The sequence below is a fragment of the Neovison vison genome, chromosome 1, assembly GCF_020171115.1.
Source record: "Neovison vison isolate M4711 chromosome 1, ASM_NN_V1, whole genome shotgun sequence".
Taxonomy (NCBI): domain Eukaryota; kingdom Metazoa; phylum Chordata; class Mammalia; order Carnivora; family Mustelidae; genus Neogale; species Neogale vison.
This window is the reverse complement of record NC_058091.1, coordinates 121,608,863-121,622,932: the sequence shown is the minus strand read 5'-3', so window position 1 is coordinate 121,622,932 and position 14,070 is coordinate 121,608,863. Positions and strand designations below refer to the sequence as shown.

Genomic DNA, 14,070 nt, shown 5'->3' with positions numbered 1-14,070 from the left:
CTTCTTGAGAAAACAAAACATCAACATTTAATAATTTGTTTTGAACTACAAAATCAAGATCTGGAAGGCGGGGTGATGCTGGGAGACTGTACAGGAGGGGAGCAGCCCTGATCGGGGCCGCGTCTCTCACTTATTTTTCTTCTTCTTGTCCCCGGGGAATGCCTCGTTCTTCTTGCCTAGTATCTTCAGAAGGGATGTGGGCATGTAGTAGGGCCGGTCCGGGGAGCCGTCGTTCCTCTCCAGGTCTTCCACTGAGCCGCAACATAGACCGTTAGAGTGGACCCCAAGGGCCCCCCAGTCCCCGGGAAGATTGGGGACGAGGAAACTAGCCGCATGGGTTCAGGCTGCACCAACATGCGCTGTTCTTTTGGGGCAGTTTTGGTAACCTATTGGGTAGGTTATGTAATCTCAGTTTCCCCGGGGTGACGTGGGGTCAGTAATACTGTTATTTCATAGCGTGCTTGGGCTTAGAAAAAATGCAGGTCAGCCGCGTACTGCAGACTGTAGTGCGTACTAAACCCTGAATGGATGTAGAATTGGCTCCTGAACGACACAGGGATTAGCGGCGCTGACCGCCACGCAATCAACAATCCGCCTATTACTTTTGATTCCCCCCAATTTAATAGCCTACTGTTGACCAAAAGCCTTACTGATAACATAAAAGGTCGATCAGCACATTTTGTATATGTACAGTATACTGTTCTTAAATAAAATAAGCCAAGGAAAAGAAAATGTTAAGAAAATCCTAAGGAAGAGAGAATAGGTTTACAATACTCTATTTATCTGAAGAAATGGGGTTGTTCAATGGTTCTAGAAGGGTGAGAAAATCCGCACTCACTACAGCCACCTGCTGGGAAGTCTCCTGTGGTGAAGGTCTACCTTTGATTTTCTGGGGAAAGACACCAGAGGCCTCTGCCCTGGAATGCTCTTTCTTGGGAGACTCTGCCAGCCCCACAGCTCACTTTTGCTTTTCTGCAAGCCCCTGGCTTAAGGATGGCTGAAGAGGTTTCCTCTGACTTTGGCTCCTTTAACTCCCAAAGTTGCTGTTTCTAGAAGTCCCAAGTCTCCAAAAAAATCCTAAACAATCTGGTACCTTAACATCTGGGGGAGGTGGGAGGGAGTGTTACTCACAGAAACAGAGGAAGAGCGTGTCCACACACATGCCAAAAACGCTGAAGAAGCCACTGGCAATGACATAGGCCCCCAGGATGGAGATCTGGAAGATCCAGGGAGCGTTAGATTTCGTTTGGGGGGTTGGACTGTAAGGCAGAGCCGGGGAGTCACTCACCATGATGGGCAGCCAGTAATAGTTGAGGGAGGGGTTCTCAAAGTCTCTACCCAGGCCCCGGATGCGACCGGTGAAGAAAAAGAAGGACAGGACCCCTGTGGGAGAGGTCTGGAAGTCAGTGTCGTTACTTCTCTGGGGTCACCTCTTTGGCTGCCCTGTGCCCTGGCCCTCTGTCCCCGTTAACTCCCAGCCCCAGCTCTTACCGACACCCCCAACTACCAGCAGCTTCCCAAAGAGCAGCAGCAAGTCTGTGACTTTATCCAGAACGACCACCCTGTATGGGAAGTTGGGGTGGGTCAGGCTTGAGTGCCCTGGTAGCACTAGGAACCGGATTGGCTATATAAATTGCTGTGACAGATGTCAAATGAAAATCATTTGTGCTTCAAGATGAAGGTAGCAGAACATTTAACCAAGCTCGAGACCCTTCTGAGCCCACCCAGCATGCTCATAAAGCCAGCCTGGGCTGGGAGATCGCGGCAGGGGGCCAGGGAGAGCGGAGAGCCTGACCTGACAATGTTCCGCATGAGCAGCATGAAGGCATTTTTGGCGGAGACACAGAAATTCTTCCCATAGATGGCGATCTGAGTGGGGTGGAAAGGTCAGAGTCACCTGTGTGGAGCTCACCTGGGCCAGGGCTGGGGCCTGAGCCAAGGGACCCCAGAACAAGGGGCTGCTCATTCCCTGGGGCTCACCATGATGTAGGCGTTGCGGTTTAGGAACTTGATAAACTTCTCCAGACACCAGAGGCAGCACTTAAAGCAACACATGATGCAGCGGGCCACGGGGTTCTGGGCTCCTGGAAGAAAGGGGGAGCTCATGTTTGGTCATTATCCCCTGGCAGCCCCTCCCCAAGGGGAGGTGAGCCCGCTGTTCACCTCTCAGTTTGTTGTCAATGTACTCCAGAATGACTCGGGCTATCTGCACAAGGCTCAGGATGAGGGCTCCGAAGGCCAACGACCCAGTGTGGTACCTGCAGGGGAGGGAGTCAGAGGCAGCCCCAGGACCCCAAGACTCCCAGGTTCACACTTTCCAGTCCCCTGCCCCGGGCTTACCGGAGTGTGCGGATGAAGGAAGAGCTCAGGGGAAAGGTGGGGATGTCCTGGGGCTTTTGGAAGGCCCAGTAGAAGGAGGCAAAAGCGCCAGCCAGGACACACTGGCCCAGGGCCAGCACCCAGTTGAGGGTCCAGAATAGCCCCAGGATCCCGTAGATTTGCAAGTTGAAGAGAGAACGCTGAACCAGGCCGGTGGACGAGTAGCTCTGGAAGACGCACCTCAGCCCCGGGCACGAGGAGTTCATGGGCTGGGACTGGTGGTGACAGAGGAGGGTCATTCCCAGCCAACTCCTGCCACTCCCGAAGGAGAGGGAGGGAAGTAGCCACCTCCCTGAGCTGGGGAAGCCATTGCCTTCCAGGAAATCCTTCGTCAGGTTCTAGTTGGGTTCAGACTGCCTAGTGTGTGAGAGTAATTCGTTTTCCTTCCGTCTATATATGGGCAGGAGAGTTCCCAGGCTGCGAGGGCCAAGCCTTAATGGTGTGAAGGCAGCGTGATCAGCCCCTAGCTCTCTCCCTGGCACTCTAAGACAGCCTCTAAGACAGTCTCTGCAATGTCAGCCAAAATGCTTTCTAGCAAAAATGAACAGACTGGGTATTAGATGGTATTAAGGAATTTTTGTTAATCTTTGGTGTGATAATGGTATAGTGGTTATGCTTTTTATTTATTTTTATATTTACTTTATTTATTTTTGGTTGTGTGTATTTTTTTTTTTTTTTAAGATTTATTTCTGAAGGGCGGGAGGATGGGTGAGCCTGGGGATGGATATTAGGGAGGATACAGATTGCATGGGGCACTGGGTGTTACAAGCAAACAATGAATCTTGGAACATTATGTCAAAAACTAATGATATAGGGGCGCCTGGGTGGCTCAGTGGGTTAAGCCGCTGCCTTCGGCTCAGGTCATGATCTCAGGGTCCTGGGATCGAGTCCCGCATCGGGCTCTCTGCTCAGCAGGGAGCCTGCTTCCCTCTCTCTCTCTCTGCCTGCCTCTCTGCCTACTTGTGATCTCTCTCTGTCAAATAAATAAATAAAATCTTTAAAAACAAAAACAAAAACAAAAACTAATGATATAGGGGCGCCTGGGTGGTTCAGTGGGTTAAGCCTCTGCTTTCAGCTCAGGTCATGATCTCAGGGTCCTGGGATCGAGCCCCGCATCTAGCTCTCTGCTCAGCAGGGAGCCTGCTTCCCCCTCTCTCTGCCTACCGTCTCTCTGTCAAATGAATAAATAAAATCTTAAAAAAAAAAACCCAAAAACCTAATGATGTACTGTATGGTGACTAACATAAAAATTTAAAAAAAAAATTGTGATCTCTGTCAAATAAATAAATAAAATCTTAAAAAAAAACAAACCCAAAAAACCTAATGATGTACTGTATGGTGACTAACATAAAAATTTTTTTAAAAAGATTTATTTTTAGAAAGAGAGAGAGTGTGAACAGGGAGAGGGGCAGATGGAGAGGGAGAGAGAATCTGCAGCAGACCCTTCCCTGAGCAGGGAGCCTGCCCCAGGCCTCAATCCCACCACCCTAAGGTCGCCACACTGAGAACATGATCTGAGCTGAAATCAAGAGTCAGACGCCTGACCAGCTGAGCCACCCAGGCGCCCATTTGGTTATGCTTTTAGAAGTTCTTTTGTGGGACACCTGGGTGGCTCAGTGGATTAAGCTGCTGCCTTTAGCTCAGGTCATGATCTCAGGGTCCTGGGATCGAGTCCCGCATGGGGCTCTCTGCTTGGCAGGGAGCCTGCTTCCTCCTCTCTCTCTCTGCCTGCCTCTCTGCCTACTTGTAATCTTTCTCTGTCAAATGAATAAATAAGATTTAAAAAAAAAAAAGTCCTTTTGTGTCTGGGCACCGGGCTGGCTCGATCGGTAGAGCGTGCGACTCTTGATGTCAGAGTTGTGAGTCTGAGCCTCATGTTGGAGGTTGAGATTCCTCAAAAAATAAATAAATAAATAAAGTAAAAAGTCCTTATGTCAAGATCCATCCTGATGTGTTTATGGGTAAACTGGCACTTATGTCCAGAATTTACCTTAAAAAACTCCAAAAAAGAAAATAAATAAATTAATTAAAAAAACAAAACTCCAGAAAAAAAGAATTGTGGAGTTGGGGGTGTAGAGATGGATGAAACAAGGACAGTGGGAAGTTGAGGGTTTCTGTGAGTTTGAAAATTTGCATAATAAAAAGTAAAAAAACCGCAAAAGTAACAACAAAAACAAAAACCCTTTACAGGAAATGTGACAAAAATCTTGAGAATTGCTGAAATCGCTGAAAGTGTTTTTGATATTTGAAAATAAACCACTTTCCACTTTGTAATTGTGTGTTTGTGTTAGTCTCTGCTGCTAGATCCTGATCGAGCTGGAAGCTAGAACCAAGTCATTTGGAGATTTGCATACCTTGTGCCTGGCACAGGGTGGGTCCTCCCTAAATGTAAACCTCCCTCCCTCCCTCCTTTTCCTGCTTTAGAGTGCCCTAATGCCTGTGAGCAAGCCCCTGGTCCCAGCTTCCAAGGGGTGCCTCCCCCCCAAGCTCTGAGGACAGCAAACCCCCTGCAGTCCCTTGCACTTTCTGGAAACCTCACAGGGCAGAATGTAGGGAAGCGGCTTCTCTCCGTCCACCGCCCCCACCTGCCTACTGCCCAAGGCACCATGCTGCTAGGAAAAAGGCTTTTAAAAAATGAAACAAAACCCATCTGCAGTTATCAGCTCTTATCAGGTGCCAGACATGTACAAAGCACTTTATGTGCCTGATGTCATTCAATCTTCTCAACCACCCTGAGGAACAGGTATTACGACTGTCTCCATTTTACAGATGAATGGACTGAGACTGGAGGCGGAAGTGGCTAACAGTTCTGGCAAAGGCATGTCCAGTCCAGGCAGGGGAGGGTAGGAAGTGCCGGTACCCAGCTTTCCCAGGGCTTCATGTCGCCTCCAGCCTCAGTTTCCTTCTCTGAGTAAGGGGTGGCTGAGGGGGAGCACTGGATCCAGAGTCCACTGCTGGCTCCCTTCCTGGCTCTGCTGGGGGCCTGTTGTGGGATCTTGAGGGACCTCCTTTTGCTCTCCGGTCCTCCATCTCTGCTGTGCAATGAGGGATTAGGACCAGCTGGCCCCTGAGGTCACCTCAGCCCTGCTGTCGCCCCCTCCATATCTACCCCAAATCCCCTCACCATGGGGTTGCATGATGTATTCATCTGCACTTTCTCACAGCCGGGCAAGCTGGCATTGGGTGCCCAGAGGACATATTGGGGTTGCCCCGACGTGGCCAGGTACCCAGAGGGGAGTCAAGGAAGAAGGCATAATCACATGGGGGTCTCCACAGGTCCCCTCCTCAGGGACACCTTCCCAGGTTCTTGCACAGGTTGTTCACTGCACAAAGGGTGGGAAATCAGCCTGGGTTCAGTCTTTCAACTCTGTCCAGGGGCAGGCCTGTGTCTGCCCAGATGAAGGGGCACATTCTTCCAATTGCACTGTACAGGTAAATACAACCCCTTCCCCTTCCACGCCCTAGGAGCGCCAGGCCATGTGGGCAAAGGATACAGGGCAGTCATGGCCCAGTAGACAATGCAGATGAGCAGGAGGACAAAGGTGACCAGAGGGTAGAACAGGGTAGACATCATCTGCCCCACAGCCCTGTAGGAAGGTAAGAGCGTCCTTCAGTATGGCCCCAGGCCCCAGATCCCACCCATCCTCTCCTGGGGCTGACCTTGGCAAGGTTCCCACTGCCGTCATTGCCAGGACCTCCTCTGTCCCCCAGGCTGGGCACACAGTAGGTGCTCACTGAATGAACTGAATTGAATAAATCAAGCTCAAGGGACCCTTAGAAGAAATTGGAATCACAGAAAAGCCACCTGGGACAGCTTTAGGGAGCATAAGGAAAAGAGTCTTCTAAGTATGGTCTCCTGATGGATTTGGCAGGTAGGTCCTGGGTGGGAAAAACCTGGGCTTCTGCCATTCCTCATGTCAACCACGGCTGCCACAACGGCAGTTACCATTCTGACTGATCCTCCCTGAGAGCCTGCTTCCTGTTCTGGAAGCTGACAAGACACTAACTCATTTAATCCTCATGAGAGCCCTACAAAGTAGGAACTATTATTGCCACCCCTACCCCCCACCACGGGCCCCTGGATGGCTCGGTCAGTTAAGCGTCTGCCTTCTGCTCAGGTCATGATCCTGGAGTCCTGAGATCGAGTCCTGCATTGGGCTCCTTGCTCAGTGGGGCGTCTGCTTCTCTGTCTACCTACCACTCCTCCTGCTCATGCTCTCTCAAATAAATAAATAAATAAATAAAATCTTTAAAAAATTGTTGTCCCCATTTCACAAATGGGTAAACCGAGTCTCAGAAAACTGGAGTCACTGAGTCACATAGAGGTGTTAACCACTGCGTAACTCTGCCCTTCTCCTCCGGGGCTCCCTGTCACCTTCCCAGCACTGCCATTCCACGCCTGCACCCCCATCCTCTGTCTCATCTCCCCCACAAGGTAGATGCTGACTTGCTGGCCTCCTTCAGGAGGGCGATGGCGATGCGAATCCGCTGCCTCAGGAAGATCAGCAGCAGCAGCAGGGTGCCTTCAAGCACAGCCAGGACGATCACTGAGGGTGGACAGGGAACAGACCAGCCGGGGGTTAGGGGCAGGGCTTGGTGAGGCCCCGGGCAGCCCCAGGCTGGCCTGCCGGTCCGGCAGTGGGCAGGGCACTCACCGGCCGCCAGCCAGGTCTCCTGAACATTGCGGTAGGCACTGAGGTTGGTGGTGACGCCCAGCTGGGTGATGGAGGCACCCTTGTCCCGCAGCACACGGTACTCCTCCCAGCAGTGGTAGATGCCATAGGCCAGCACGCCCAGCACCCCGAGGATCAGCACCAGCACCAGGGGCCCAGCCACCAGGCGCAGAAGCAGGATGAACAGCAGGCTTAGGACCAGAGCCACAGCTAGGGCGCTGTAGGCAGGGTGGGGTAGGTGAGGGTGTTCCCTGGTCCCCTAAGTCTTCTCCCTTCCCGAGGCTCCTAAATGCCTCAAGCTCCCAGTGTCCCCAGGTTAGACCCCCTTTCTCTTATGGATTTTGTTGGGTTTGGGGTCAGTTCTGAGCTCTGGCTCCTCCCCCTCTGTCCAAAATTTCTGTTTCAGACATTGGGCTAGGGGCCAGAGGAGGGGGGAGGGCAGCAGGGAAGGAGAGAGTAGGGGAATCAGTGACTCACACAAGAATCCAATACCAGGACTGGGCAACATCTTCGAAGATCTTCACAGTGATGTCACGGGCATTGAGGCTGTCAAGCACACCGCTGCTGGAGGAGGTGCAGAGAGTCACATGGGGCTGTTGTGGGGGGAAGGGGTATGGGACAGGGGTGTGGGGGCAGAGGAGGCCCACCTGATCCCCTGGGAGATGGAGGTGTTGCTGGAGATCCCTGGGAGTTCAGGTAGAGTGCTGTTCAACAGTGGAAGACAACGCCCCAGAGCTGGAGGGAGGGAACAGGGCTCCTGGGTGGGAGTGCCCAGAGCTTTGCCTTGAAAACTTCTGGCTCCACCCAGCACGCCAGTGGTTTTAGGGAAGGCAGGACAGATGGGCTTTGCCCTCCCCCACCCAGACAGCTGCTCCTGACTCCACAGCCAAGAGGGAATTTCTGCCAGCACGGCCCTGTCCAGCTTCCTTCACCGTCTCTCAGGACCCCTTCCTCCCATCCTTGCCGCTGCGAAGTGGAGACCGCATTTCCTCTGGCCTCTTACACTCCAGCCTCCACCCACCCTCACCCCACCCTTCAACCCACCCTCTGCCTGAGAGCCAGGGAGACCAGGCCTCATCATTCCAGGGCATTAGAGCATTCGGCTGCTCAGATACTTCCAGCAACTCTGCCCTGGAGAGCCCATGCTCCCTGGCCAGGCTTCAAGGCTCCACCATCTGAGCTCAGCCCACTTTGGCCTCACCTCTGTACCTCTGCTCTCCCTGAGCCTCTCTCTGAGTGTTCTCCCTTCAGAAATCCCCTCCATTACTCCCTGCTCAACTGCATCTCCAGGTCACTTCCTCCGGAAAGCCTTCTCACTCCTTCCCCATTTCCTGCGGTGCCTATTATGTGCCTACAGAACCCTTTATCTCCACCTTCCCAATGACTTTGCCAGGCAGGCTGGCTTTGGTATTTCTATTCTAAAGATGGGGAAACAAGGCTCAGAGAGGTTGAGTAATTGGCCCAAGACCACACAGCTGGAAAGTGTTGGAATCTGGATCTGAGTTTGGAGCATTCACCTGAGATCTTTTTATTGTAGTTATTTTGAGAATTGGTTATCTTTTCCCATGTTATAATTAAAATTTTTTCCTATTAAAAATACCATGACTTTTGGAAAGAAGAACATATAGAAAAAATTAAAAAGCCAGCGGCAATCCCAGCACCCAGCCATGTTTGCTTGTGAGTCTGGCTGGACATCCAGTCTGTGCCCAGGGCACTGATATTAAGGTGTGTGGGTGCATTTGCCCAGTTGTATTTCCACGGGGTGCTCATGCAGCGTCTTTGCAAACATCTCGGATCCCTGCATCTAAAATGTAGCTCGAACCCAGAGCAGTTTCATCTGCCCTGGGTCTCGCCTAGGTGCCTGGCACTCAGCCGGTGCACAAGATGGTAGGGTCAAGGGGCAGAGAGCAAAATGAAGACCCAGCGCTAATTCCAGTTTGGCCCGACAAGCTCTGTGACTCCTCTCTCTGGGCCTGGCTTCCCCATTTGAGCAGGCAGAATACAGGACTAGATGCTGCCCGAGGAAGGAGTACAGCTTCTCACCTGGAGCGGAAGGGAGGAGGAAACTGGGGCAGAGCTCCTGCTGCAGGCTTTGGATCACTGGCTGGGGGTTGGGGGGGGACATGCAAAGGCACAGACACAGAGCAGGATGAAAGAGGGAGCCCTCGCACCACCCCCACCACGACCATAGCCACCTACACAACTGCCCCTCTCCCCACCCACACGACTCCTCCTTGACCACAGTGATGACACTGGAGGCAACTCTCACCATATCCCAAGGCACCCCTGGCAGACAGAAGTTTCTGTTTGCTGTGTAGAAGACCTCCCCAACATTCTGTGAGAACTGGCTGACTTCCACCGTCCATGCGACCTCGGGGCAGGAGGACACACACACCTGAGGCCAGAGAGCATGCAGAGGTGCTGGTACCCGCACCCGGGGGGCAATCCGGGTAAAGGGGTGTCCCGGGCTCTGACCTGGGATGTGGGACACTGCAGGCCGTTCTCAGCGACCGTGATGATGTTGGTGGCCAGAATGCAGCTGAAGATGTTGAAGTAGAGAAGATACGGTTTATCTCTGTGGAGGGGAAGGAAATGTGGGCATCAGGGTCTGGTCAGTCAGGTGTGGGGAGAGGAATGCCAGGGCCGTACCTCGAGGATATAGTGGGCCCAGTGAAAGTGTGTGTGGGGCCCACACCCTGACCCATAACTCTCAGCTCCTGGCCTTAGGAAGCTCAGTTTTCCTGGGGAGATACAGGAGGCACTTGGAAGATTTCCCAGAGTAATTGAGCCTCGAAACTGTTACCAAATGGCTGAGAGTTTTATGACCTCGAGCAAGTCACTTAACCGCCCACTGCCTCAATTCCATCAGGTGTAAGGTAATAGGACCTGCTTCATAGGGTTTAAATGAGTTTGTGTGTGCAAAGTACACCATCTGCCTGGAACTTAGTAAACGCCCGTGTCATTGTTAAGGTTTTATTAATTACTGAAAGTTTCCTGCCCGTGGAACTGATGGCAGTTCCGGGACACCCCCCTGAACTTCAGAAGAAAAGATCAAAGCTCAGAGAAGTTGACTACCTTGCCCAAGGCCATACGACCAGAACTTAGCTCAGTTGGGGAATCAATTGCCAAGCTCTGAACTTTAAAACCCATTTACTTAACCATGGCCCTGCCTCCTATTTTTGGAGGGAATCAGAAGCCAACTGCCCAGAGATGGAGCCTGCTCAATGTGGCCTCGAGGGGGGAGGCTGTGGCTTGTGGGCAATGAAGAAAGGATCTGGAGCCCGAGTGTTGGGATCCTGTTCTCTGCCTGCTGCCCACTTTACCTCCTGCGGGCCTCCCCTCTAATTTTTGTTTATTTATTTATTTATTTAGATTTCATTTATTTATTTGTTGGAGAGAGAATAAGCAGGGGGAGCACCAGGCAGAAGGAGGAGCAGGATCCCTGCTGAGCAAGGAGCCTGATGCAGGACTCCATCTCAGGACCCCAAGATAATGACCTGAGCCAAAGGCAGACACTTAACCGACTGAGCCACCTGGGCATCCCCCTCTTTTATTTATTTATCTATTTAAAGATTTTATTTATTTATTTAACAGAGAGATAGAGAGGGCACAAGTAAGCAGAGCGGCAGACAGAGGGAGAGAGAGAAACAGGCTCTCCGCTGAGCAGGGAGCCCGATGCAAGGGCTTGATTCCAGGACCCTGGAATCACGACCTGAGCCAAAGGCAGACCCTTAACCAACTGAGCCACCCAGGGGCCCCAGGTTTTTAAAATACTTTATTTAATTATTTGTGAGAGAGAGAGGGGGCACAAGCAGGGGACATGGGAGGCAGAAGAGGAAGAAGGCTCAGGCTCCCTGCTGAGCAAGGACTCAATCCCAGGACCCCCAGGATCATGACCCGAGCAAAAAGCAGACGCTTAACCGACTGAGCCACTCAGGGGTCCCCCATCTGGCCCTTTTCCTGCCATTGTACTCACTTGTTAGCCCCTACCCCGCAGTAGGCCCCGGTAGAGTTCCTGGGGTAGAGGACTTGCCGGGGGTCTCCATACACCCAAGCTGAAAGCAGACAGAGAGATGAATCACCAGAGGGTGGGATTTGGGGGTGGGGGGAGAACAGCTTCTGGGATGGTCCCTGCCCTTCCCTACCTGCCAGGGCCCCAGCACCGCGCCTGCTGGAAACTCACCCACGATCCCCACCACGATGTAACCCAGAATGAAGGCAAGGAAGAAGATACAGCAGATGATGTCTGTGCAGCTCCTGGGGGCGAAGTGGGGGAAGCTGTTGGATGGGGTGGGGGTGCTGGTCTGGGGGAGTCCTGGGTTGGAGTTGGGGGATGCTGGAGAATGGGTGTTGGTAGGTTTTATTTTATTTTTCTAAGAAAACTTTTTCCTCACAAAAACAAATTCTCACAGGGAATAAATAAGGAGTTGCGTCCATTTGTCCTCAGGAAGGTGTGTGGGGGGCATGACAAAAAACACAAAATTATCATTTTCTGGGTGAGGGAACTTCTGAAGCATGACACAGAAAAGTAAACAACTCCTAAGTGCCCAGCTGGCTGAATTTTCCCAAAGAGCACATACCCGTGTAGCCAGCTCCCAGGTCAAGAAAAAGAACAGCAGCAGCACCCCGAAGGCCCCTTGTGCCCGCTCCAGACACAAGAGTTCATCCAAGGGCACCATTCTCCTGGGGCAGGAGTTTTCTTTTTTATAAGCTTCTTACCAATATTTCAGCAAATACAATGCAAAATCAAGACCCCCACCCCCTAGCTCAGGAAGTGCCCAGAACTCACCTGTTCTTGATGGGACCTCGAAAGGAGGGGTCATATTTGGCTGGTTTTCCTGAGGGGCATGGGGAGGAGTAGAGAGAGTGAGGGCCTGAGGGGATGTCTCTCCCCATCTCTTGTCCCTCCCACCTCCTTCCCTGCAGGGTGATCCTACCCTATCCCAGGCTCTACCCTGGCCCTCAGGAATGCAGGGGAGATGGAAAGGGCAGGGCTCATGGGAGAAGTTGGAGAGCAGGAGAGGTAGGATCAAGACCTGGGCAGCAGCCTCACTGCTGCCCACTCACTCTCTTTGGAGAAAGGGGAAAAGGGGGCCTTAACAGGTTGTTTCCAGCCCACACCTCAAGGCTGGCAGCCACGGAAATAGCTTTTGCCTCCTTCCCCTTTTCTGGCCCATTTGTCCTGTGTCTCCCTCCAGCTGGGATGTGGGACTCTGAGTGAAGCCATCTCAGTGGCTCTCTGGCCCCAGTCCTTTTCCTCTCCCTTCCTTGTACCCAGGCTAGGGTGGGCACCAATCTAAGCATCTCAGGGAAGTCACAGCCCTCCCCACAGCTGCCCCAGGCCCTACCTCCACACTCTTGCCCAAGGCCACAGGGAAAGAAACTGGAGCCAAAGGCTTGAACTCCTGCAGGACAGGACTGGGCCAAGGAGGAGCCCCTGTAAAGCCCCCCACCCAAAGGGAACCCAGGCCACTGCCAGTCTCTGGGTGAGCAGTCAGGGTGACACCTGAGCCTGGTGGTTGAGACTGTGGTTGGTTTAGATTGTGGCCATGTCCTGTTCCTGGTCCTCCCTGAGTACACACAGGGAGGAGGTGGGGCCAGGCCACTAGGGTCCTGTGTTGGCACAGAGGAGGCAGGGCAGAGGGTTGGGCAAGTGTGGGAAGGGGTGCGATTCATTCTCCTTAGGTGTTCTGGACTCTGTCCCTTCATGGCTCTCAGACGTGAGATCAATGATTGACCCAAAGCAGTTCCAGGAAGTCTACTGAGAGGCCTTCTGCTCCTTCCCCTAGTCTGCTTAGGAACCCAAGCTTTGCCTCTGGGAGGGCCCTCCCTCCCCTTCAGACCAGGAGCTCAGACTTCCAAGCCTCAAGGGACCCCTGCAGGCAGGCCGGGGCCTTACCGCTCACAGGGATCCCAGAAGCAGGTGTCCCAATTTCCTCCCATCTCAGACCACCCCACCCCTAATCCTAGGGGGTCTCTGGGATGGGCTCCCAGCCCTGGGTCCTCATGGAGATTCTGCAGAGAGGATCCCTGCTCCCTCTTGCCTCATCTTACCTTTCAAAGGAAGCCCTTGTGAAGCCACTACCCTTATCTCTCATGGTCTCCTGAGAAGTCTCCCCTCCTAACAGAGACCCCAGAGGCAGGCCCCGACCCCCTCTCCACAGAGGCCCACAGTCCGAACGCCTCATAGAGACCCCCAAACAAATGGCACTCCTGCTGTCACTGCTCACAGAGACTCTGAGAAGCAGACCTCTAGCACCATTTTCCCTCAGAGACCCAGGGTCCAGACTGAAACTCCTCTTCCTCACGGGGACCCCAGCTGTTCCTCCTGACAGAGGCCAGACCACAGCCTCACCCCTTACAGGCTCTGCAGCACATAGACCCTCCTGGCCCCTGAACCCCATCCTCGTGCTTGGGACCCTGACCCTGCCTTCTTCCATTCAGGTTTGCTGCCCAGGGCCCTGCCCCGAGGGACCCGGATTCCAGCCTCAACTCCTCAAGGAGACCCCAGCTTTACTCTCCAAAGTCTCTCTGGCAAAGCGCTCAGCCCTGAACCCAATCCTCCTCCCAGGACCCAGAGTCTACTTCCTTCCATCAGCTCTTTCCACGCCCTCCCTTCAGGGACTGAGGGCTCCCCTTAGCTCCTCTCCGTGGGGCCAGCCCCAGCCCTTGCTCCCCCAGAGCAGCCAGGCTGGCTTCCCCTCCCTCCCAGGGTCCTAGGCCTCTGCCCCAGCCTTGCCCTGAGACTCACCACAGGCCTCATCCCCGTCCTGTTTTCCCCCCATGGTTCAGTCTCCAGAGTGATTGGAGCCAGGGAGACCTAACGACTCACCTGCCTCCCGGCCCGCCCTCCCACACGTCACAGCCCCACCTCCGCCTGTGGTCCTGACACTCTCTGTTCCTTTCTCAACTCTGCCAGGGCAGTGCCCTGCTGGAGGCCTAAAGGCTGATCCTGGGACCGGATCAGGGCTGCTTGCCACGGGCGCCGTGGACCAGGACACGCTTTAAGAAAATCCTT

General features: G+C 53.2%; 1 protein-coding gene across 2 annotated transcripts; it reads right to left on the bottom strand.

The window, feature by feature from the left end:
- Nucleotide 1: 1 nt before the first annotated feature.
- On the bottom strand, nt 2–13,868 carry SLC44A4 (solute carrier family 44 member 4). 2 transcript variants are annotated; one of them, XM_044256224.1, is made up of 21 exons: nt 13,804–13,868; nt 11,842–11,890; nt 11,236–11,309; nt 11,029–11,107; nt 9,528–9,627; nt 9,322–9,447; nt 9,096–9,156; nt 7,700–7,787; nt 7,530–7,616; nt 7,035–7,270; nt 6,827–6,926; nt 5,874–5,966; nt 5,504–5,606; nt 2,341–2,594; nt 2,164–2,258; nt 1,981–2,084; nt 1,796–1,869; nt 1,492–1,562; nt 1,289–1,383; nt 1,132–1,216; nt 2–251 (listed from the first exon to the last, which is right to left on the bottom strand). In XM_044256224.1, the coding sequence occupies exons 1-21, from the start codon at nt 13,835–13,837 to the stop codon at nt 127–129; spliced, it is 2,133 nt and encodes a 710-aa protein (XP_044112159.1). In that variant the 5' UTR covers nt 13,838–13,868; the 3' UTR covers nt 2–126. The 2 variants fall into 2 exon arrangements, with proteins under 2 accessions (XP_044112159.1, XP_044112165.1); XM_044256230.1 differs by having other exon boundaries at nt 7,530–7,613.
- Between the last annotated feature and the right edge of the window lie 202 nt (nt 13,869–14,070).